The sequence below is a fragment of the Geospiza fortis genome, unplaced genomic scaffold (genome assembly GCF_000277835.1).
Source record: "Geospiza fortis unplaced genomic scaffold, GeoFor_1.0 scaffold35, whole genome shotgun sequence".
NCBI classification, from domain to species: domain Eukaryota; kingdom Metazoa; phylum Chordata; class Aves; order Passeriformes; family Thraupidae; genus Geospiza; species Geospiza fortis.
Window position 1 is genome coordinate 1,110,708 of NW_005054453.1, and position 25,387 is coordinate 1,136,094.

The 25,387-nt window shown below is 38.7% G+C and overlaps 1 protein-coding gene across 2 annotated transcripts in view; it reads right to left on the minus strand.

Moving 5' to 3' along the window:
• Positions 1-25,387, minus strand: part of INPP4B (inositol polyphosphate-4-phosphatase type II B) — a 192,201-nt gene that overhangs the window by 114,049 nt on the left and 52,765 nt on the right. For both annotated transcript variants that reach the window (XM_005427765.2, XM_031062590.1), the window contains exons 5-6: positions 7,572-7,622; positions 3,790-3,869 (exon numbers count right to left, since the gene is read on the minus strand). In XM_005427765.2, coding sequence (XP_005427822.1) covers positions 3,790-3,869; positions 7,572-7,622 — 131 coding nt within the window. The remainder of the gene's footprint in view (positions 1-3,789; positions 3,870-7,571; positions 7,623-25,387) is intronic.

The following is a 25,387-nucleotide window of genomic DNA, read 5'->3' on the forward strand; positions in this document are numbered from 1 at the left end:
CCTGCCGGCCGTGCCCGGAACTGCACCGGAGCGGAGCGTGCCGCAGCCAAAGGCGGCGCCGGGCTCCTGCTTCTGTTGGTTACCGAGGCCGCAGCTGTTGTTGTTTGTTTGCTTTATTATACACACTAGTAGAGAACTGTTATTCCTGTTCCCATCTCTTTGCCCGAGAGCCCCTTCATTTCAAAATTCTAATAATTCGGAGCGAGGGGGTTTACATTCTGCATTCCAAGGGAGGCTTTTCTGCCTTCCCCAGCAGACACCTGTCTTGCAAACCAAGACATCTGTGCGATCCGTGCCCTCCCTCTTAGTTCGTCTTTGTTTAGTTCCACTGCTATGGGGTTCCTCGTCACAGCGGCCAAAGGATCAGAGCGGTACTGACACCGTCCCAGTTTCCCAGCGAAGTACCCTACCTACACTTTCGTCAGTCTCTTGAGAGAAGCGTGTCAGACAGATGCACCTTATTTTTGCAGAGAATAAAAAACAGCACTATTGTCTTTTTCCTTCGCTGCTTCTTACATGTAACTAAGTGAAAATAATATCAAAATTGCCCAAGCTAAAGAGGCCCTTCCTGGAAACAGGCAAACTACCACCACAGGGAAAGGGGCTAACAGAAGTACTGACTGCTAGCTCTTTGCAAAAAGCCATAGAGCTCAACTAAGAAAAAACAAAACAAAACAAAACCCCAGCATATGATGCTGTTCTTAACAGAAAGGCATGGTAAAAGATCCTCTAAACTGAACTTAAAAATTAAATCTTCTAAAAAAAAAAATCAGCTTATATTGCTAAATTAGCAGCCAGTATACCTAGCTCTTATTTAGAAAGGAAAAAAAAAATGCATGATTTTATTTTTTTCATTAGACACACTATATCATATAGTCAATATTAAGAAATATTCTCCTACTGAAAAATACTTTTGTTGCATTCAACAGCCCATTTTTTGCCATTCATCATCACAACTGTATGAGAAAGCTGGAAGCAAGTGACATTGCATTATCCTTGCAAAATGAAACATCTAAGTCTATAGAAGACATCTCTATTCTTATAAATTCCATATTGGAAACTGCAATCCTAAATTCCATATTGGAAACTGCAATCCTAAATCTCTAGTAAGTAAATTCCTCTGCCTAATCGCTATTAGTGCACAATGGTAGGAAAACAGAAAAGTAGAGCACAGTGTGTCAACAGTAAGAAATCGTAGACACATGCCAGCTCTCCACAAAATAACAGAAAAATACAAGAGTGTTCCTTTGAAAACACTTTTATATTGTTACATTGTACCTCAGAAAGACAATGGAAAAACATAACTAAAAAAAGGAAAACAAAAAGAAAACGCAGCTAAAAATCAACCAGATTCTATAATTACACCAATCTTTACAGGGCACACCACAGAGCTATTTCCAGGTCCTTAAATCTCTACTTTGAATCTAACAAAGGAGTATCTCAATCACAGGCATTCCCTGATAAACTCCTATCCAAAGAATATCAAAAAGAATTAAATAGAATTTCATGCTCTGACAAGTCCCTTGATATATCCTCTATCCTCCTGAGAGGTACTAATACCACAGGGTGATTAGAGGAAAGCAAGTTTAAATTAGTAGCCTGCTCTGGTTAAACTGCCATCAAAGAAATGTGGATAATTTCTACTGACTTTCTGCTGCTCAATAGTCATAATCAGAAAACAATCCCACTTTTGAAAGGTTAGGATGTTTTTCTTAAAAAAATATCCAACTGACTAAACCCTACCATTTAATGTGTCTGCAAAGAAATTTAATTGGTCTGTCTTTTAGTGTTAGCTGAACAAAGAGGACAACCAAGACTAAAAACATTAATTAAAACCAATTTTTTCATCTATTTCTTACGAGTTTTCCATCTTAACTTTTTGATTACAAATTGGATGGCTGAGATACAAAATATTTACTCTGAAACTGAAGCTTTCCATTCTATCTATTACTGTGCCACCTGTTGGAGACAATCTTTCAGATCAAATTTTCAATATGTCAGGGAAACAAAATTTATCCCAAAGAGCTAAAGACAACTTGAATTTCTGTAAGAATAGATTCTTACAATCACTAAGCTGGAATTCATTTGCCTAGCCATCGATTCCCATAGGGAACAGTCAGTTCACATTTTATCTAATTGAATTTTTTTGTTAGACAAAGTTATCTTCTTGTCAGGCGTGGCATTTTCTGTTTGGGAGAAATTAAAATCAAAGTATTTTGTTAAGTTTGCCCTGCAAACTACACACTCATATACAACTAATCTTGTTGAAATAGGAAAGCAGGTGCCAAAATATTTCAAGAAGGTTCCATTCCTAAAAATCTCTGAATGGGTCATACTTTGTTCCTGAAACCAAATTAAGGCTGTCTTCTTGTGCTCAGGGTAACAAATGTAACACAACTTTCTCACTGCACCCATGTACAACATCGCAGGCATAACATATCCTGGTGTCTCAGTTCTCCCAGTCACAGCTCCTTTCCTCCCAAAATGTTGCCTTTGCCAACACGTGGAGTTTGAGCAGTAGCTCTGTGAAGTTTAACTGCACCTTGCCAGTAATCCCAAATAAGCCTCCACTGTACTTGCAAAAATCAGCTCAACAAAATCCCTGCACTATATAAAGTCCAATGAATTTATTCTGAAAATCACCGTCTAAAAGGTTGCCCCTCACCTTCAAAGGTTTTGATTAGTATCTTCATTTATCTTAAGCCATGCAAGACAGCATCAGGGGTGATAACTGATTTTTTTTTTCTCTTCAGTGCACAGCTTTAAGATGTATCTGCTCAGCCCAGCCCGATGTTTTGAACATTGTCTCTGACCCTTCTGCAGCTCTGTACCCTGTCACTGATTAGAGTTCTATGTCACATTGCCCTACAATTTCAGTATGGCTGCATATAACAATGAGCTGAGGAGACCACAAGCATTTTCACATGGGAGACACCTTCAATAATTAGGACCACCTTCTTTAAACATGCCTAAAATAACCTGCACATTGCTAATTCTTTAAACCACACACACCAAACAAAACTGAGAATCTTACGCTCCTTTCTAAAGGAAACTTTGAATGAATATTCCCTATGCCAAATTCTCTGCAATTCTTCCATGGGTTATCATAGTATAAAATGACCTTTTCTAATCTGGCACCTGCAAAGCTGCAGGTTATAGGGTTGATATTTCATTTTGGTGTTTAATTTTGAATTTGTACATGGCAGAATTAGAAGCACTTCAAGTTGTCATCTAATATACCTGATGGAACACGGAGTTTAAAACACAGTCAAAGAGCAATCATAGAATTGTATAGGCTGGAAAAGACCTTTAAGAGCATTGAGTCCAACCATAAATCCAGCACTGCCAAGTCCACCATTTAACCATGTTCCTCAGGGCCACATCTTCATGTCTTATAAATAGCTCCAGGGATGGTGACCACCCTCTTCCCTGGGCAGCCTGTTCCAGTGCTTGATAGCCCCTCATGTGAAGAATTTTTTTCATGATACCCAATCTAAACTTCACCTGGTGCAACTTGGGGCCACTTTCACTTGTCCTCTTACTTGCTACCTCTTGGGAGAAGAGACCAACCTGCACTTCACAACATCTCCTTTCAGTTAAGAGTAGAGGGTGATAGGGTCTCCACTGAGCCTCCTTTTCTCCAGGATAAACACTGCCAGCTCCCTCAGCCGTTCCTCGTCTGACTCGTGCTGCAGACCCTTCCCTATCTTTGTTGCCATTCTTTGGATGAGAAATGCCAAAGGTTAGTAATTAGAAAAACCATGATTTACAACAGAGGGAAACACTTACCTGAGGGTAAGGGTCAACTGTTGCTCCTTTGACTTTACCAGATCGCCTACTCTAAAAGTTGCACAGCCCAGGAAGCTTCGCTACAAATCAAAGCAGAAAGAAAAGATAATATATTCATTCATTTTTTGTTACTTCTTTTGGTCTCATACTTGAAAATCTTTCTTTGGTACCGAGAAAAATATTGCATTTCAATATAACAGTTTGATACTTAATCCACTAGAATTTTTTTTGTGCTGCATGATTATCACTAAACTGCTAAAAACTTTGGTTTTATGGGCAGGAACCTTTCTCTTTTCCATTAAGAACAGTCTAACAACCTGACAAAATAACAAGTTGTAAGATGTACAGCCACAGGAAAATTTTCATTCAGTACAAGTATTTGCATTTTGCATCTATTTCTTCCTATTTTTCTAATTTCTGGATTACAAGAAGTGCTAAGTTTTCAGTGTTTTACCAAAGTTGTTCTTGTTATGGTTTTTCCTCAAGCCATTGGCACTACCACCCATGTATTCAAAATATGTATGCATATGCTAGGAAGGTATTCTTAAATTGAGTTCAGCACAAGTTTATTAATGGAAATGTTTTATTTCTCTAGTTCTTGGCAATGTTTTAAGTAGTGTTTTCCTCTATTCCCATTGTAAGGTGAACCTATTCACTGCATTAAAATTGCAGAGAAATGTGGTAATGCAACTAGAATGGCTAAAGTTAAATTAGACTACACCACTGTATCTTTTTCTTCTATAAAAATCACTCTTCGCACATAAAAAAAAGTACAAAGAGGAAAAAGGGTTAAATCTTCTTTTGCACTTTGGCTATTTTTTAACCTCTGCCCATCTGCTGAAATCCCATTTCATCAACTTGGCCAGCAGTAGTATTCTTGCCTTGGGAACAATGGGCAAGAAACTAACAGCCATCTTCTATCAATTTATCTTTCAAATCTACAACACAATATCACTTGCTCTAAATAAATTGTAAGAAGATCATGACATTATGCTTAATTTTTAGCAATAAAACAATAAGAAGGACACAAAGTTTGGTTTTTCTTACATAACACTAAGTTCACTGTTGGAATGGCAAATTAGAATTCCAGGCTAAATTATATACATTCTTGGATATACAAATGAAAGAAGAATCAAGTTGCTCTCAGTCAACAGACACTGCCTACAGAGAGCAATGTTCTCTTCAAGGAAAACAGAAAAGAATTTGTCACTGCTGAGAAGAGTTACTTCCTCTGGTAAAAAAAAAACCCTTCAGCCTGCTTTCTTTCAGGAAAGCCAGCAGGATGTTGAGTGCTTGAATGCAAACAATAAAGCTCTACACTAAGATACGTTTTCTTCCATATACAATGTACCGTTCAAAAACCAATTCTGAAATTAGGCAAGCACCAACATTGCAGTTGGTAAACTGCAAACTGCAGGTCTGCAGTTTCGTAAGCTGAGTCATGAGGTATGGCTTGTTCCCATCAATGGCACAGGCTTAGATTTTCTAAGCAGCATGTAAGTAGCAAAGGAAAAAAGACAGAAGTTGAGTGTCGCAGACATCTCTTTGTGAAAAATCTTTTCTTTAGGATTTTTCCTTCTGAGAAGCTGTGGCCTCAGAAACAGATGTAAACAATTGTTATCTGCTGCTGTGGAATGTAACAGGTCCGTCTGGATTGGCCCATCTTGGATATTTACAGTTAATGGCCAATTCAGGACTGAGCTCTCTTGGACTCTGTCTGAGGGAGCTCCTTTGTGATCATTCTTTCTAGTCTATTCTTAGTGTAGCTAGCTTCTGGGAATCTTTCCTTCCTTTTCTTTTTAGTATAGTTATAATATATGTATATATCATAAAATAATAAATCAAGCCTTCTGAACATGGAGTCAACGTTCTCGTCTCTCACCTCACCTGAAAACCCCAGTGACAGCTGTCACAGTTGAGAGTCTAGGGAAGGCTGGAAAAACATTGGATTTGGGAAGTGAAGAACAGGAAGAAAGGAAGAAAAATAATACAGCCACACAAGCAAAGATCACAGTTAGTTTTCAATGCCAAAATGAAAGGCACTTCTACAAAAAAGACATCCAGGTGCAACACATGGTGATGCACAGCCTTGCTGGAGTGAACACACAAATGGTTCTGCCCTCCTTTAGATGAGTCAACATGAGAGTGTTTCTGCACTAAAACTCTGTGGTCACACATTTAGCCCAGATTATTTATCTTCTTCCAAGAGCATATCCTTCTTCATACTTTAAGAACACATTCCACAGCACTGTGTCTCTATAGCAGCCTTTATTCTGGCATTTCATGACATTTGAGTGTTTGTATTTGAAACCTGACCATTTGGAAAGGGGAAGAGGGTTATTTGGAATGAAACTGATATAAGGTTTGGTCACCTGGGGCTTCTTTCTGCAGCAAAATAGAACCATAAATATATTTAAGAATCCTAAGTCAGAATCCTCAAGTGACCAGGGCCAAGAGACAACCACACTGCTCTCTCATAAAGTCAAAGAGCTTTGGTCATTGTACCCACTAAACATGTCTGAGGGTCAGATCTACTTCTCCTGTGTCATGAAATTAAAGGTGAACGATTTTATAGGCTTAAAATGTTCTACTTAGTTCTCTGTTTCATATTTTTATGCTTACTTAGGAAAAAAGAAATTCTTTGCTTGACAACACAGAGCTATGTGCAAAATCAAATAAAATTTTAAATGATCCCATGACCCAAATTAAGAGAGTTATGCTAATGTTCAAGGGGTCTAATATCAAACTGGAGAATACTTTTTCTATACTGATTTAGATACCAATAGTCCACCCTGGGGCCTGAACTGGCAGTCTACAAACCAATTTAACTTTACCCACATGACTTGGAAAGGCTTGGAAAGTAGGCTTTAAACAAAATTAGTGCTGTAATGCTAATTGCAGAGTAACGTTCCTTTGGAATTTTGCTAGTGTTCTAGACACAACAATAAATCTTAAGACACCTGCCTTGAGTAGTTTGATGAATAATCTCAACTAGCCAAAGAGAAAAGTCTCTATATTAGCTATATGGAAAGCTGAAACACATTGATTATTTCACTAAGACTGAACTTGCTGCCAAGCTACAGGTTTTTCAAACACTAGCTGAAGTCTTGAAAACTATGCCAAGGAAGCCCTAGGAAGGCTGAAAAGTCAACACCTTAGGCTAAAAAATTTAAACCTCGGGGTATTTACATGTTTGCAGACAGATCTGATGCCTGCACCAGGTGGTCTTTGTTCTTTTGTTCAGCTCTAGCAGGACCAACCCTTACCACCCCCACCAGGAGTCCATATTATCTGCAAGGTTTTAGCCCTCTCAGTACATCCTAATACCTTTGTCAAATGTTCTGTAGATCTACACATAAAAATGAGTCCTCTGTATGTTGCCAGTTTAACTTCTGACAACACAAACCAAAGGCAACTCCTGGTGCAGATTGTTTGATACCCTGCATACTAAGACCAGAAAGTGACAGCCTAGGCTTCTTGAGGCCAATGCCATTCCAGACTCTCAATCTCATCCAGACTGCTTGTATGATATTAGCAAGGACTTTACATGGTTGTGCTTGTCCCAGGATAGCTTCAGTTGAAAAAGATTTTCAAAAAGATGTGAATGGGATTACATCAATCCATGAGACTACCACTCCTGCCTTGATTGTTTTATTCATTTCACCAAAAACTTTTGCTATTAAAAAGCTTTCCAGCTCCTGTTGAGCACTGAGTGTTTGTGCCTGCCAATGAGATGAAAAAAAACCTAAAAAATAAATCAATTGCTGAAAATAATTGCTTACCCCAACATCTGCTCTTGGTTCCTTGTGATCAGGTAGGACACTGGTGCGGACCTGAGAGAAGGGAGGGGAAAAAAAAGGCAAGAAACCATTATATTTTTTGTTGCTGCTTTCCAATTAGAATGAAAGAAGTGCTCATGGCCTTTCCTTCCTCATATTTTTGACATTTTAGAGATAAATTTAAATGGACCTATATATGTATATATAATTTATAACAACTAGTAATTTAAGCATAATATTTGCTGGTTCCCATAAAGAAAGTCTCTTACCACTGTCCTTTTATCATTCTGAACTTTCCTGAGTGTCTAAAGGGAGAAAAGTTGTGTTCAGTTGTTCTTTTCCTAAAAGGAGATTTTTTTGCTGTAACTTGAGTGACAGAATACTTCATCTAGAGGTGTTATCTGGAAACAGAATTTTCAGCCTCAAGTGAAAGAGCATAGCACATTGAGAAGTATTTTCTCCAAGTAAGTACTTGCCTTTGCCAGCTGATCTGCAGCAGAAATTGTGATCCACAGTCTCAGTGTATGACCCTGCTTCCTTCAGACACATCTCTGAGGTGAGAGATGTTTGCAGGCATGCAGAGAAGGAAAGCCTCTGTATTCTCCCCTAAACGGGACCCCCTGTTGTCCCCATATTTTCAGCAAGGCAGAGCTACCCCTGTACTCAACTGCCTTCATTTCACAAGAGCAAGTATGGGATAATCTGACTTCCTTTTCTGTATTTCCCAGCTATAGTACAGGTTGGTGTGTGGGTGTGTCTTCAGTGTCTATAATTTCATTGTTGAGTGGTGGTTGAGAACAGACAACTGATTAAACAGCAAAAGTTAGATAGAAAATGTATAAGAAAACCTCTGTGACATCCCTGATGGCCTGCCTGGGCCAAAACCAGCCCTTTGGAATAATTTGCTGTTAAAAGCAATGCACAAGGGAGAATACACTGAGCATGCACATCTATTTGATTACCTAGCCTAAACAACAGATAGTCATTCCCCAAGAACAAATTTTAGCTTGATTTCCAAGTATAACTCAAACTCATTTTGTAAATCTCTCTACAGAACACTTTTTTTTCCATGCCCTCAAAAGTGACCCTCAATTCTTCTATTCTAGCTGCAACTTAGTACACAAAAAGAAACACTCCTTTAATGCAAAGATAATTTGTCTGTTTGTTTTTCTAAATACATGTTCTTATAAAGCACCAATATAAAGGCTACCACAAAGACTTGACAAAGCAGAATCACAGATTTTCTCAGTCAGCTCTTATCCCTTGATTTCCTACAGTGAGAACATTGCTTTTTCCACAAAAGCCTGGAGATAGTAAAAAATGCTGTAATTAATTTAGTAAGGGACAGCATACTTTAGAAATCTGTGGGAGTCCTCCTATGGATGCAATTTTACATTTAGATTTTCCACACTAATACATTAGCAACTCCAAAGCATTTGGCAATCTACAGAAAACTAGTATAAAATGTTCAATAATGATATTTTTATCTAAAATTAACCTTCAAATGCTTCAAGCCCTGAATGAAAATGAAATTACTGACATTTTCTTGTTGGTGATACTCATCTTTCCCTTTTGAAGCTGAGGAAATAACTTAGAGCAATCTGTTTCTTAAAAGAAAGATGGAGTATCAACACCAAACCGAAAATGCTGTGTCATTTTAAGATGCTAAAAAGCTGTTCTATGTGCCAGCCTCAAAGAAGTGACATCTGGCCCAACAAGTGAGGTATTTATATTTTCTAAATTATTATTATGGCTAATTATTCAAGAGAAATAAACTAATAATGTAAGAATTAACATTCTTTTTCATAATTTACTTATGTATTTGTAACCCAACAGCAGTTCAGCAAATATTTTTAAAAGTGTACATGTTTTTATATGATACTAAGTTGTATTTCACAGCAAGAGAAAGTTAAAGTTTCTTTTACATATACTGAAATCAAGGAAATTCAACATCAATTTAGAATCAAAGAATATTAATTCCTTCTTTTGCTGGATAAAATATCAATTCAGGAGAACATATTTCAGCTTTTCTGACCCAACACAGGCATAGAAAGGGATGGCAACACCTGACGAACCTAGCGTCTTCCATATAATAAAAGCATATTCCTGAACTTCAAATGGATTTAAAATACAGAAAACATTTCTCTTGCATTTTGCAATACTTTTTGGTTCAGCTATGTTTGTTTGTTTTCCTTTGGTTTTAACCCCTTTATAACCAGTAGCTGGACAGCCAAATGTAGCTCTGTCTTTGGTGGGACTGACATGAGACTGTACCTCTCTTCTTCCCAAAATACATTTTGTTTAAAATTAAATCTAATGTCTTGATCCAAGTTTGTGCAGATACATGTAATTTTAGAAACAGTTTTACTATTTGACATTTATTAAAAGAGAAGCCACATACGCATACGTAAATACATACATGGGTGGTACAGTCTGAACACTATCAGGTTGTCTGTTGGTTGAGTTCCTCAACAAACTCTCTGAATGCTGCATTACTGGGGTATCATTATGGGATGTTCACACAGGCCTCATTATAAACACAAAGTCAGCTCCTAAAAACTTATAAAACATAAGAAACAAGTCAGTTCTAGTCCCAGTCCACAAAATGGAAGAGAAAAAATGGAGATAAATACAGAGGATTTGAAAGGTCAAATATCCTCCCAGTGCACTTCTTGATTAAACAAGCTGCCACACTTTCTAAAACCATGTCATAAATCAACTTTTCCCCCCTGGCCCCATCTAGAACAACTATAAAATATAAATGCAAACAGAAAGTCAGATTTTATTCCCATACGTCCACTACTCCGTTAGAATTTCAGTTTTCTCATTATTCGCTCTAGGTTTTCCTGTGCAAAATGCAAACCTCTGAGTGGGGAGTTCATTCACAACCGGGGTAAGACCATGCTTCCCGGGAATAGCACACTGTACTGCTTTACCTCCCCAGACAAGAAGAGATCACAAAGGCATGCAAGAAAGACAGCTTGTGACTTAGACTAAATGCAACAAAGTTTTTGACATTTATCCATTCCTGTAATTTTGTTTGTAGAATAATACAGTTACCTTTTTACACCACTGTGGAGGCCTGTGAACCTACTGGGAAAAGGGCAGTGGCAATGCCCTGGAGGTATGCACCACAGGCTGCGGGCATCCCCCATAGCTGAGGGAGAGACACAGGGCTTCTGCCAAAGTGCCCTGCAGCACTATGCCAACTTACCCCAGCTGTCTATTCCCCATTGGCCGTCCCTACCCCTTTTACCCCTATACGTTCTCATAATAGGAATATTCCCTACTCCCCAGTGTTTCCCCATTGGTTCATGTAACCCTGCCTGTCCACCCTGGCACTGCCTGTTGGCTCCTGCTCTTTGTACTGCACCTATGCCCTCAGCTGATGGGCCCTGATGCTTTGCTTCACCCTCTGCTTTGCACATTTACACCCTGGACCCTCCACTGTCTGCCGTCTTCTGTCCCTGGACGCCTTCGGTGCCAGACCCGAATAAACCCTCGCTGGAAGCCCATACAGGAGATCCTCCCACGGCCTGCCTGCCAGCTGTGGTGTGTGGAGGGTGTGAATGCCGTGTGCCTGCCCAAACCTTCTCCCGCTGCGGACGCTTGCGGGGCAGGCAGCGGCAGCGACCACTCGCCTCGCCGCTGCAGAGCGCAGCTTGCTGAACCAGGAGGAACACCAGGGGACAACAGTGGGCACTCATAATAGGCTCACTTTTCTTTAAATCTCACACAGAACAATATGCAATGAGGAATGCATTTGTCACAGACACATTATCAAATTTCTCTAGGCATAGAAGCTAAATTCAGCTTTAATGAACTGTCCTTTAGTAGAAGACAGCTTTGTGTCATTAAAAGGAACATTTCTTTCAGTCATTTGCAGCACTCTGAGCCACATTCTCACACACTGTCAAAGTACAGAAGATTTATTCACTATCATTACCAAATCTTTTGTGCCTGCCTTTAATTAAAGCCTTTGCATTTCAGTTGACAATCCAAGGCCATGTTCAGAATGCACTCAAATTTCATAAACAAATAATGCTAGATCCTTCTCTTGGTTACTGTGGATTTATTCCATCAAATCAACAGAGGCTTCCAGTGACTTCCAGTACTCACTGCTGTTGGCTGCTCAAATGCACTCTTCTGCCATCATTGCTATACAATCCTGGCATCTCACAATAACTAAGTACACCCATCAGGCAAGGTTAGGCAAGGCAAGATAAAAGAGACTACCGAAAGCAGTCACTGAAAAATTTACTTGCACTCCTTCAATAAAGCACCTTCCAGGAAAGCATTCCCAACTTCAGTAAAACTGAAGTCATATGGGAACACAACATCCACATGCATTAACCTGGAGGTGCTCTGGGATGGTGACCATCTGCACCTTTCTGCTGCCACAGGGAAAAGAACACTGAACTCTGCTAACACAGCCATACAGCTTCACAGGCAGCTGTGACAGGCAGTCAGCCCCATCCTCACCACCACTGCCTGCCTGCCAGCCAGCACCACCACCCATCAGAGTCCAGGAGTTACGACTTCTTGGAATTTCTCAGTCAAAGAAATTGCAGCTTCATGTATTCGTGCTGGGTGAGCCTAAAATGCCAATATTGTTATGGGGTTCTGCAACAACATCAATCAGCTTTTACAGGACAGAACCCATTCCAGTACATGCAGCAAATTATTTTTTGAAGGAAGATATTTTACATTTACCAGCTATTTATTTTCATCATATAGATTAACAATTTGCTAAATAGTTCTGACGCAAGAGTGGTGGGGCAGGAGCTGGATTTTCCTCTAGCTCTGGTCCAGGGGGTTTTCCAGATGCCTTCTATCCCTTTGCTGTCACCAGAACTGATGCCTTGTGAAGGCTGACCTAGAACAGAGGCTAGACAGAGCTGAAGAATAAAGTAGGGATTTATTAAAAGGCCTCAACAGATCCACCTTGGGCAGCACAGGAGCCCAGCCAGGGCTACACCCATGGTGAACCCAAAATGGTCACAAACTGGACAGCTGGTCACGGGGTCTCTCCCTATTGTAAGTTCTGGTCCACTGGCATATTGGAGTTAATTGTCCAGTTACAGCTTTAGGTTATGAAGTCCCATCTTTCTTGGTTTTCTCTCTTCATTCCACCATTGTTTGTGCTCTTGGGCCTGAAATTTGGATCATTTGTCCTTGGTTCCCAACTAGAGAAGGAATTGTTTTGTCTACCTACTCTGTGAAGAGAGCTCTGCCCTCATATGAAGCTCAGAACTACACACTAAAGCAGTACAGAATCTGAAAAATAAAAAAGCTAAAACCTGAGGCATCATTTCAATCAACATATTGTAATCAGCAAAGTAAAACACTTCCATCAATACTTTGTTGGATAAGGGCTTATTGAATGGAGGACAATACCAATACAGTAATTTCCCAACCTTCAGTGCACAATTATTTCCATATAAAACAAAAGAGAAAATCTTTTCAAAATGGACATGCACATGGTATTGCAGGATTTTACAGTTCCAATAGAAATCCTGATAGGCAGAGAAACTAATAAATGTTAAAACTTAATTAAAGATGAAAACTAATAAAGGGAATATAAGCTATATCAAATTACTGCAACATTTTATAATAACTGTATGATTTTTATTATATATTAATTATTTTAAACTTACAAAATATTTATATATATATATAAATGTGTGTGTGTGTGTGTATGTATTTCCTACTACAGATAGTAGGGAAAATATGTATGCCTCTATTACTTGCTGTATAGCAACTGACAGTTTCATCTATTTACTTATCCGAAAAGGTCAAACAGAAGGACAGGACTATCTGCATCCTTTCCATAGGCAGTGTTGGAATGTGACTCTTTTGCAGAGCGTGGAGTCAAGACCATTCATTGGGCAGCACTGACAGTGTGTGCTACCTCTAGGCACACTCCTCAAGATGCAATGTGAGGATAATAGAAAATACATACTTCTCAGTCTCTAGGAATCTTCATAAATTGCTTTTCTTCCAGATATCTCTACAGCTCAGTATCTTTCTCTGTGTAGCCTGCATCTTTGTGTGCTTTCTAGAGAACACGTGGCACAAGAGAAGAATCACGAGATCCCCCAAGCAAAGACTGAGGTTAACAGAATTTAACAGCTTATGTAGGTACGTAACTTAATGTATGAATAATGAGCAGAAAACCACAAAATCTTGAGTGTGTGATTAGAAATACACACTTGTTTGTCTATTTTTACAGCTTGGGCATTTGATCAGAGTTGCCTTAGAAAACCTCACAGTTCAAAGAGAACAGATTACTTAGGAACTCTCTCTGTACTGAGCACACCACAAAAAACATACCAACTCTGCAGCATCCACATGGAAGCTGGAACTTCAAGTGACAGAAAAGATCTATACATTATGAGTGCTTTGGGGCATGCAGCACAGAGTCAGATCTGATCCAGCAAAGCTTATTAACTCGGCATAATTGCCAGCCATGGTAGAGCTGCACCACTCTGCCCTGTGCCTCAATGCAAAATGACACCAGCCCTACCCATACAAGCACCCAGGGTAGCTCAGAGTCCAAGCAGAGGTTACATTGTGGGGACAGCAGGGCCCAGCTCGGTATGGATCACAGCTTCAGCTGCTGGCACTTGCTCTGCAGATCACCAAACACAACTAAGATGTGCAAAGAGGAAAAAAGGCAGCTCCTGTTATCGGCCATTCCCCCACAAAGCATTAAGATCACAAACACAGCTTGTTCCTCAGTACATTGCAAAAAAACCCTGAAAATCACAGAGCTGAAAAACACCTCTTTGGAACACACTTGTAACCACCTCCCCATATTTAGGTCTATTGTATTCCACAGCTATTTACTTTCATATAGTAAATAAATAACCCATGAAGGCAAAGTCCAAAGATTGATTTATCTCATGTAGCTATTGGAAGTAAGAAAAAGCTGTCAAATCTAGCCACATAAATCTAAATAATTTTAATATGTTTTTAGTCTATGCAATGAAAAAATGGAAGGAAGAAAGAGTTTATTTACCTTCTTAACATAGCACACAGCATAAGACTGGATTCAATTTTTTTAACCAATTTGAAACAGCATTTTTTCTGCAGAGAAAGCTCTGTCATGTAAGGTTATGCAACAGATTAAAAGTGACAAAGAGAAATGGCCTCTATAAATTAGAGATAATTAACATTTGAGTCTTAGCATCATGAAAAATAGATGTTCTGTTACTCACAATTAATTTGCTCTTTATTGAAATTTGGGGTACGTATACTTTGCCAGTAGCAGTTGCTGTAGAACATTGCTTTTTGGGGAGGGGGAAAAGCTGTGCACTGCTGCACCCAGTTAAACCTTCTTGTGTTGCATGAGGAGCTCATCATCATTGCCCTCCTGAACAGCTCCCAGTAAAACACAAACTTTGCACTGTGCCTCCAGTGCACACTTTGCACCCGTGAAGGAGCACCCACAGGCGATGGCTCAGGCACTGCAGGGGCTCAAATACAGCAGCAAAGTGTATAACTGTGACAGGGACACTCACCCACCCCAGGCCCCCACAGTGATGAGTGCTGACTGGCACAGACAGCAGCATGTTGCTGTTCATCAGTCAGCCTGCTGGGGTTTTTTTAAGCAGTTGAATTTTTGCAATCAATGACCACTGGTAGCAAGGTAATGAGCTACAGGCTTTTTCTGCCATCTTTCAGGCTTTTTTGAACAAAGCCCAGTGATGCAAAGTAGCCTTCTAAAGTCTTAATAGGTACTGAATATTCTAGGCATTTGGTTAGTTATAATTTTAATGAAATCGAATATAAAATCACATTTAAGTCTGTAGCTGTTACAATCAGCCAGTTAGCATTGCCTCCTCCCCATAATAATTTCCAGGAATGATCACTTTAAAGTCTGTTTTATACTGGGAACAATCTGCAAAATCTGAAGAGTAAAGAATACCCTTCAAAGTGCCTGCAATGCCTCCTCTTCCCAGCTTTCTTCCACTGCGAAATAAAATTCACAAAATGCAAATTCTGGCTTCTGTCAGCAAGCTACAGATGGAGCATTCCCAAGCTCTTTTGGCTCTTCATTTACATGGACCAGCCAATGGGGACTTGTGTCTCCCCAGATCCAAATACCTCAGGCTAGTTACTGCAATGCCACTATTCAAAAATCCCTGAGACAGACTCCACAATCCAAAAAAGGCAGCAGGTAATGGCAGCCAAAGAAATCCAGATGTTCTGACAAATTATATCCCAAAGAATGCTTACTCTAGAATGATGAAGAAAATAGGAGATAGGAATATATGCCACAGGGGGGTTTTATCATGCTTTTCCACCCTACTCCCCACACACCCAGCTGTGCACACTGCTTCCCAGAACACGACTATCCGGCAATCTCTCAGTCTGTCTGTCTGAGCACCTTGCTCGCCTGAAGCAGCAGACTCTAACCTGAGCGTTCGAGTCAGAATTCCAGGGGAAAATGCCTTCCTAGAATGCAAGATTTCAGCACTGTTCACAGGGCCTGAGGCAGCTGGGTAGGAAGAGAAATAAAAATGAATCTCATTCCCATATGAATATCAGAGAACCTGCCAAAAAAACAATGCTAAAAACCCAAGAAAAGAACTTGTACTCTAATTACTTACTTCAGGGGAAACTTGAGAGGATGCAAGCCACAGCTGGTAAAAAGCTCCTACAGTGGTCTGATGAACACCCAGGTCAACTCCATCTCGCTTCAGTGTATGGCAGACAACAGGAATTAAAGCAAGTATTACTGGATTGATCAGATGAGCTCAAAGGCGTAATAAAATTTCCAGAACATGATCTTCTGCCTCAAAATTTCAGCAAAATTTAAACTTTGACTGTGAATATCTGACAAAATAAACTGAAATCCCATATTTTGATTTACTGAATAGTCTTTTTTGAGTATGCTAAAGTCTACGTTTCATAATTTGCATCTATTACCATAAAAGCTGCATTAAGAAATCTTACCATAAATTAAACATGATGCCATTTCCACTGACGAACCAGTTACAAGAAACAAGATTTATTTTATTCATTTTGTAGAGGTATTTCCAACACTCCCAGTTCCTTAACAGATTGCAACCTCTACTCAAGTGACAAAAGGTTATTCACATATTAAACACGGAAAAAAAGTCTTGCTGCCTTAAACAAGTCCAGACCTTTCAAGACTCTACACAAAATATCCCTGTCTTCTGACTCACGGCAGAAGCTGAAATGAACTCGGAATTTAACTTGTTGAAGCAGTCACATCCCCAGTCCATGAACCTCCAAAGTTCCCTTGAGAAGCTGGTATTATCCCTGTGCCAATACCTGAGTGCATTTCCAGCTGGGGGCCTTAAGTTCAATATTTTGAAAGAGTTACTTTTATGTGAGGTACCAAACTAACCAAATATCAGCTCTCATAGAAGCAAACAATAGTTTTAAGATCACCCCCAAAAAACACTGAAGATTTTATCCCCCACTCCATGTTTTATGGTAACTTTTAAACATAAATTTTTAGATTCTAAAGTGAACATTTTTAGAGCAATTAAGCTCAGCCAGTCAGTCTTGACCTTTTGATTTCCCACTGGGTGTCTCCCACAGGGAATTCCAGCAGTGGATTTTCCCTGCAGCTACTGCTACAGGCAGCTGCAGCAGCAGCATCACCAGGACAAACTTTGTGAAGACTTAAAGGGACGGGGCTCACATTGACTCCCTGCAGTCTGTGCTAGGTCTACAAGCAGAGCCATCCATCAGTAACCTGGACATCTGTGAGACATCCAGAGAAGCAGGTAAAGCTGCATATGAAAGAATATGACTGGAGCATGCATTTTCTGACTAAACCCACTCCCCTCAAAATCCATCATAGGAGTATGAAAACAAACCAAGAGCCTGGTATTTTCAGTAAGAAAAACCAAAGTATTAGCAACACACAATCAGATTCATCATCCAATGATCATTTTCAGATCATTGATCATTTGTTTTAGTATTTTACTGTCACAGATGCCATATAATAAACCTCCCCACCCATTTTTTAACTACACATTGAAATTATTTTAATTTCCTCTCCCTCTCTTCTGACTGGAAGGTCATTCAAAGAAATGATTGCAATAATAGGTCAGAGTCATCTTCTAATCTACAGCCCATCATTATTCATGGCGAGTTTATATTCCTTTGCTCTTCTGCCAACATGGTCTTTTAGCTAAGTAATTCTTTTCTGTTCCTCATACTGGTCTCCTGATGAATTAATAAGAAAGGAATCATATGCCCTCTTGTACTTCGTTTTGTGAGGACAGTAAGCCAAACTTGTCCAGTACACTGTCATACAATAAGCTCTCCATTCCCCAGATCACGGCATCTGCTCCAGTCCCATTCATCTTTCTTAAACACAAATGATCCAATTACTGCCAGCTTTCCAGAAGAGGCCTAACCTGCGTGCATGGAACAGGGTTCCCTGGATTCCTCTGGGAATCAGCTCTGTATCCCTCTCTCTGCTGCATTAGATCCACGGCTCAGTTACACGTTGAACAACTAATTTACCTGTGTTTTCCTTCACACAATTTGTTTCTGACATATTTAGTATTTGTCCACCCAAAAAACTTCATGTTATTAGAAAAGCACAGACACATGTACTGAGAGACTACAGCATTTCATCCTGTTTGTATTGTTCCTGACTGCCCTGAAGCAGCTCCATGGGTAAGGAGTAGTATCAGCTGGCAAACTCTGTTTTTTTTAGGAGAACTAAGGGAAATTTCTGCACACACCAAACTTTTCCCTAACACATAGAAGCTGAAGGACTCTCACAGAAATATCCACAAAAGCAAAGAAAATTATATTTGTCTAGAAGGATTTTTCTTTTGTTCTTCTGACAGTTTGTGATAATGTTTAAAAAACAGTTGAGGCTGAGGTCTGGTAGTAGTATTAACTAATGGATAGGATTTCAGTTCTCTTTGACAGAATTAGGGGTAAAATTGCTCATCAGATTTACTGTGGTAGAAGGCTTAAGTATATTTTAGACAGATGAGAGGGAGTAGGTAAATATTTGGGGCTTCCTACAAGCTCTGTTTTCTTTGCCTTCATAGAAAGGATCTATTTATTCATAAAAGTCTGTTTTAGCAAGATTATAGCTGCACTTCCATAGTTAATGTCCCTTCCAGCCTGTGGAACTGCAGCACTCCCATGAGAATTACTGTTGTGTCCAGGGCTCCCACATGCTTCATCCGCATTTCTAACAATCCACGCCTGAGGGGAGCATGGAATTTTCTCAGAAGAACCTCCAGAAGATCCTGGGAAAATAAATGTTGCCAGCTATCCAAATGTAAACACTCCCAACTATCCAAATATAAACGTTTCTAAAGCTATCTAAAAAGAAAAAATGTACTTTTTTTTTTCATTTGAGAAAGCATTTTTTCTTGGATTAAAACAGTTAAACCTGCATAGCAAGAATTAAATTCTTAAGTACACAAACACTAAAACCCATAACCTCCTGATCAGCTATCTTTAAATAGTTTTTGCTAGTGCTCTGCCCTTTGCTCCCTGTCTTCTGAGATGGGAAACTTAAAGGAGTTTTATTTATTTATTTATCAAATAAATTCACTGCTGGCTTTAGAAGAATTTTTGAGACAAATGTGTCATCTCTCCCACAATCTAAATTAGTTTCTGCTTTAAAGGAAGAAGGAGGTATCAGTGGAAATGAGTATCTCTGTGGGACTATTTTACTATGCAGCAACCTAAAAGAAACTTTGTACCTACAAGAGAAGGTAAAAAGCAGATTTCACACAGTACCTTCTCTCTCGTGTAACAGACACAGGTTTATGCGAAGAGCACTTCATTTTTCTATCAGTGATACTGTATTCATGATTACTTCCCCATTAAACACACATGATTTTGCTCTCAAAACCGTTCCACAGGAAGACCAGTTTTCCTCACCAGAGTACGTGTCATTGTGCTTAAGTGCCACATAAAGATAAACCCTTTCCCACCTCTACAGTGTCAATTTTACTTTTTTTTAAAGCATAACTGCAATCTGCAAGACATGATAATGCTTTTCTACAACCATGATCAAGCTCTTGCAGAGATGTTACTTAAAACCAAGTAGGTTATGAGCACCCTACTTTCAGACTGATAAGAAGGCTCAGGAAAGTTCATAGTCACGGCTGCCTGAGCTAGGTAATTAAATTCTGATTCTTATGAAGCATAAGGTCTGAATAAAGACATTAGGCATATGCTTTTAAGCAATCATTTTGCTTCTTGCAGAATTAATGTTCTGAGGATGCAGAAAGATTCTAAGGCTCAGAGAACCAAATATATTTTAATATTTTCACTACTTAGAAAAAAATAGAGTTTTTTTCAGAACCTGAAAAGTGGCCTTTTTTGGGGAACTGTTTCAGAGATGCTTTTTCTGCAAATAAAAAGATTTATTAGGAACAATATTGTTGGCAAAGCTGTTTAGGTCTGAAATTTGACCACCACGCTTCTATTTCTAGAAATTACTTACAGATTCTTTCTTCCTTTTATATTACATATTCTTATTTGGAAATTCAGCATGATATTGTTTTCTGGGAAAGATAGGATCTGTTATTAGACAAGCTGACGTAAGATGGAAACAGACAGTTTTTTCTTGGCCCATGGTTCCTTCAGGCACTAAAGAAAGCTTGTGCTTCTGAAAATTTCTGTGTTTTCTCCATCACACCAGCTCATCTAACAAAAGGCTACCTGCTCCTGTGGATCCTTAGCTCACCCCCAAACTGCCATAAGCACTGTAAGGAAACAGACACTCTCTCAGTGGTATTCAGATGTTTAAAGCCAAGCCATCTCCATCGTATCCCACCAGAAACATTTTCTGAGAGATATCCAAACACCAGCCACTACAGCTTATTGAATGAAGGAGCCACAACCAGCTGACAGAAAAGTTATGGCACAAACTCCAGTAAAAGCATTGCCTCCTTCATATTTTACTTTTTTCTTTTCTCTTATGATGCTCAGGATATTTTTTCACTCTTGCATCGTTTGTTGCTCCCAGCAGTGCTCTGCAGAGATGACAGTCCTTGCTGAGTCACCGTTCACTTCCTCAGCAAGTTACACAAAATAGGGTTGGATGCAGAGATTTCAAGTCAGCATTGCTTCTCAGGATATGTGCAAATTGACACCAGGAATGGGAGCAGGAGACTTTTAAATAGGCCAGTGTTTCAATGCCTCTGAACAAACGGCACTTTTAAAAAACACTCTGTCGATAAACAGCCTAACCTAAAACCAGTCCACTCATTAAGAGTACATCTGGTTTAGAGAAGTGCTTTACATTCTTTTTTATTTGAGTTCAGGTCTAGATAAATGAGCTTCTGGAAGGAAGCTGCATTTTAAATCATTAACAGTTCTCTCCAATACCAAAACTGATATTAGAAATTAACTAAAAAATGAGTCTACAACAAGAGTAGGGGATGAAAAAAGCACATGCACATTTCCACAGCAAGGATTTTATGTAATCTAAATTAGATGACAGAGTTGATTTCTGTCTAAATAAAGTGAAAGGAACAGATACATTTTGCCATAGATGAATCTAAATTTACATCACTTCAAATGGGTCACTACAGATAATGCAACATCTTGAGGAGGGACTTCTGAAAACCAGTGAGAGATTCTATCCACTTAATAAACGACATAGTCTATGCTTCCAAAAATGTGTTGGTAGCCTTATGTATCATAAGGCCATGTGTCATAAGTTACAGGTATCATAATTCAGCCAAGTACAGAGCGGCTTCACTCCTTCCACATTCAGTAGAACCTCCTTCCCTGACAAAGGGAATCATTATTTGTAAAAGAAAAGCATTTTAACACATGATGAATGATATGAATAGTAACTTTACATGTGAAAATAATGTAATCTCTTCAGCTTGGGGACAGCTGGTGATATAGCACCCTCAATAGCACAGCATCCTATGTGCTGGCAGGATAATGGTAGCTCTAGAAAATTAATGTTTAAAGGCTTCCCCTTCCACAACTCAACTAAAAGGGAAAAAGATATATGCAACAAAGAAGAGCTTATATGTGAAATAATGTTGTATTTGTAGAACATCACACCATAAATTCTCTTTAAATTATTGCAGACCTACATTGCATCCAATATGACTATTATAGTGGAATCATAGAATCATCAGTGTTGGAAAAGCCCTCCAAAAGGAGTCCTCCAAACTCAACCATCTTACAGATGGGTCCTTCTGACAAAAATCAAAAGCAAGACAAAGCTCCATTAGATAAAAACGCATTAATTTTTATCTAATTACTTCCAGGAAACATTTCAAGATATTAACTAATTTAGCACGAATGCCAAGGGTCATGTGCCCAGTTTTCTAATAAAACCCATTCAATTTCCAATGTTAAAAAAGCCATATCCAGCAGCTGAATTGTACAAGTTGATTCAGAATCAAACCCCAAAAATACCACCCCCAAAACACAACCCAAAACCACCCACAAACACCTCCTACACACAGATTTATGACTTTTTATTTCTTATACTACAGATAAACAGTCCAAGTCCTCATCTACAACACTAACAGCCACACTGAAAAATGACAAACAGAATATGAGGATGTAATGAGGGCAATGAACACTGGAGATGTGTAGAGAGTGTAACCTTAAAGGGAGACAGGCAGTGTCTGTTTCACACACATCATTTGAAACACCCTATATAAAAGTTTATCACATCTTTCTGAAGACAGAAAAAATCCCATTCTCACATATATTCCCCAACTTAGTGATTATTTTGTACAGTACCAGTATCATCAGTATTATTTTGAAATTAATCATGAGTCTTTTCTCCATCTATGAAACTTCCATAAAGTTGGCCAAAATTAATTTTGTCATTTCTAGCTCATTTCACAAAAGAAAGAATAAAAAGGGTCAAAATGCTTTTCAATATTTGGACTAGCAAATCGAAAAACTATTTTTAAAATCTAGGAGGCTAATAATTTAACTTTAAAAAGAACCAAACACCAGCAAAATCAAAATAAGTATTCCCATACACATCTCCTAGAATTTGCTACACTTTCCTTTATTTGCATATAAATATTAGCACCATTAAAAACCATCTTTATTCAGATGTACAAGAATGAAAATGAGCAGTTAAACCAAAGTATACCAATTGTTTATTTATACACCTTCAATAGACATGGCCTAAACAAGAATAATTTCTTTCTGTTGCAGTCTGTGATTTCATTAAGTCACTCTGCTCAGCTTTAAGCACTAAAGATCTTGAAATAATATCTAATTTAATACTGCTGCAAGAACCTTAACTCCAAAGTTGTCAGCATAGACCTCATCAGAGAGCCATTAATATAATACTCTTTATTGAAGTCTGTATCTTTTGGTTTTGAAAAGATCAGAGTGGAATAAAACCCACATTAACGATCTTCAGTAATCACCCCCTGCAAAAACTAAAACATGCTTGGACTTGAAAGTACACATTTAAAAATAATAGCTGAGCATTCTTTTAAAAGGAAGGTCCAGCGCTGATCTAAATTTCATGTGAGGCTTCAGCTCAAGATAATGTTAGGATTAACAAAGTGGGCATGACAGGTCTGATTTAAAGACTGCAGCTTAAAATTCTCCTTCTACACAAATCTCATGGCACAGAAAGGCAGTGATTTATGTACCACTCTCTACCACCATAACTTCTCCACAAACCTTTGAGCAATCCACAATTGCAAATACCTTGAGAGGGACAGTTTCAGGGCATGTGAAGGTCCCCCAAAATCCCAAGAATTCTCAAGGTTGTTCTGAGTTAACAATACTTCCCTTTTCCCTTGTGTATGCAAGAATAAACCAAGAGCCCTTGAATGAAACCCATGAAGAACGTTTTGCAAACACAAGAGTGACAGACTTTCAGACCTCTGCAGGAAGGTCAATTGTGTGAAATAGCAAGCTCAAAAGCTAGACATTTACGTAAGTTTTTTTCTGATCAATATTCATCTCATAAAAGCCGTCCATGTCTATGTAAAACTAAATACCTTTGTCCTGCAGAATGGAGGACCTAAGATGCTGGAGCCCAGACATCAATTCTCTGCTCCACATGTCCTTTCATTTCTGTCATGGTAATTTTTGTTTCCCCTACCACAATTTAATTCAACTGTTAATTGATTTTTCTACCTAGCATCTTTGTCCTTAGCACATAGCAATTCCTTCCCATGCTGCCCAGTGAAACGTGTCATTCCTGAAGCAGCACTTCCCTTAATTCCTCACCATGACTCACAAGAAGACAAAGAGAACGGTATTTTCAGCCTCTGTCAGAGAGAAGTCAGACTCCACAATACTCAGCACCCAGACCCTTCTTTTCTTCAAAAGCCATGTGCCAACCGAGGTGTATTTTCTCCTGAGATATTTTTCTCCTGGAAGAGAGAATTATTTTTCCTGCCTAACAATGAGCTGAACACAGTGATCTACAAAGCCCTGCTGAGGGAAGCTGGTATTTAACATCTCAACCTGGACAGCACTAGTATGGATCACATGTCATAAGCATTTTTCCAGGATTTCTGGACTCCCATGATTCAGAAACTTTTCTTTGCTGGTGGGCCAAACTTCTACTCGTTTCCATTCTTCACTACCAAGAATTTAATAATAAAGTTTGCTGCAGAAGTTTCCTTTTCATAAAAGTCATTATGAAGTTTTACCACCGGTGTATGAAACAAAAGTTAAGTTAATTACTCTTTTTAATTTTATAGACATAAAAAGGAAACTCATGCAAATAAATGCCTTCATTTAAAAAAAAAATACCATTCCCTCTTTTAAAGTTTTATTTGTGAACACAGCTGGTAGAAGCCTTGGAAAAAGGCACACTGCTGCTGAAGGACTACTTTTTGGTACATGTCTCTTCCAAGTTTTTCCAAATGACAGAACCTATTTTACTTCTAACTTAAGTTTCTACTTAAAAATACCATACCAGTTATCCATAACATATATTCACATAAACTTGGTTCTTCCAAAGACAACATGAAGAAGCAGCAGCTGGAAATGTCAGCATCATGATAAGTATCATTAGTCTTATGGCCAAAAAATTCCTGTTAATTCTTCTGGTTTGCCATGTAGATTGAAGATCATTTTACAATCGTGCACTTCACTTGCCTACACACAAGAGAGCTCCTGCCAGTACTGTAGCTACCATCCACAATAAAAAAAATGGACTTCAGAAAAAAAAAACCACCAAAAAAAAAGAGAAAAAAAAAACAAAACCAAAAACAAAACAAAAAAGAAACAACGCATACAATCCCTCCCCACCCCAAAAAAGAAACAACCCAAAAACCAAACCAAAACAAACAACAACAACAACAAAAACAAATCCAAGTGAAATCTGGAAGATTTTTTTTTCCCTGCTAAAAAGTGATCTTGAAAATGACAAAGAATTATTCATGGTTTTAACCTTTTTGTTCATGTACTGTGTTGTGGATGCTAAAGATCTCTCAAGGGCAGAGCTACTATTCTTTTTCCATTTCACCAAAGACATAAGCACAGTGTCATCTCAGCAAACTACACTTTCCAAGAAAGAAAATCTGTAGGCTGGCTTCCATTTTGTCTTGCATATTTCTCTGTAAAGATAAGCACCAGTGCCTAGTGAACATCATTTAAGAAAACCAAACTTCCTGAGCAGATGCTCAGTTTGCTTCTAGCACTGCCTTCGTATAGAAAAGCAACAACAAAAGCCACTTCCAGTTATGCAGTTCAATTGTATTAACAGCAGTATTTTTTCCTCTCCCTTTTTAAATTTCCCACATCCTGTGCTGATAATAAACAGTTCCAATACATTCTTTATAAATCCTGCTCTGTTGGCAACCCATGAATCATCTGGCAAAATAATTCCT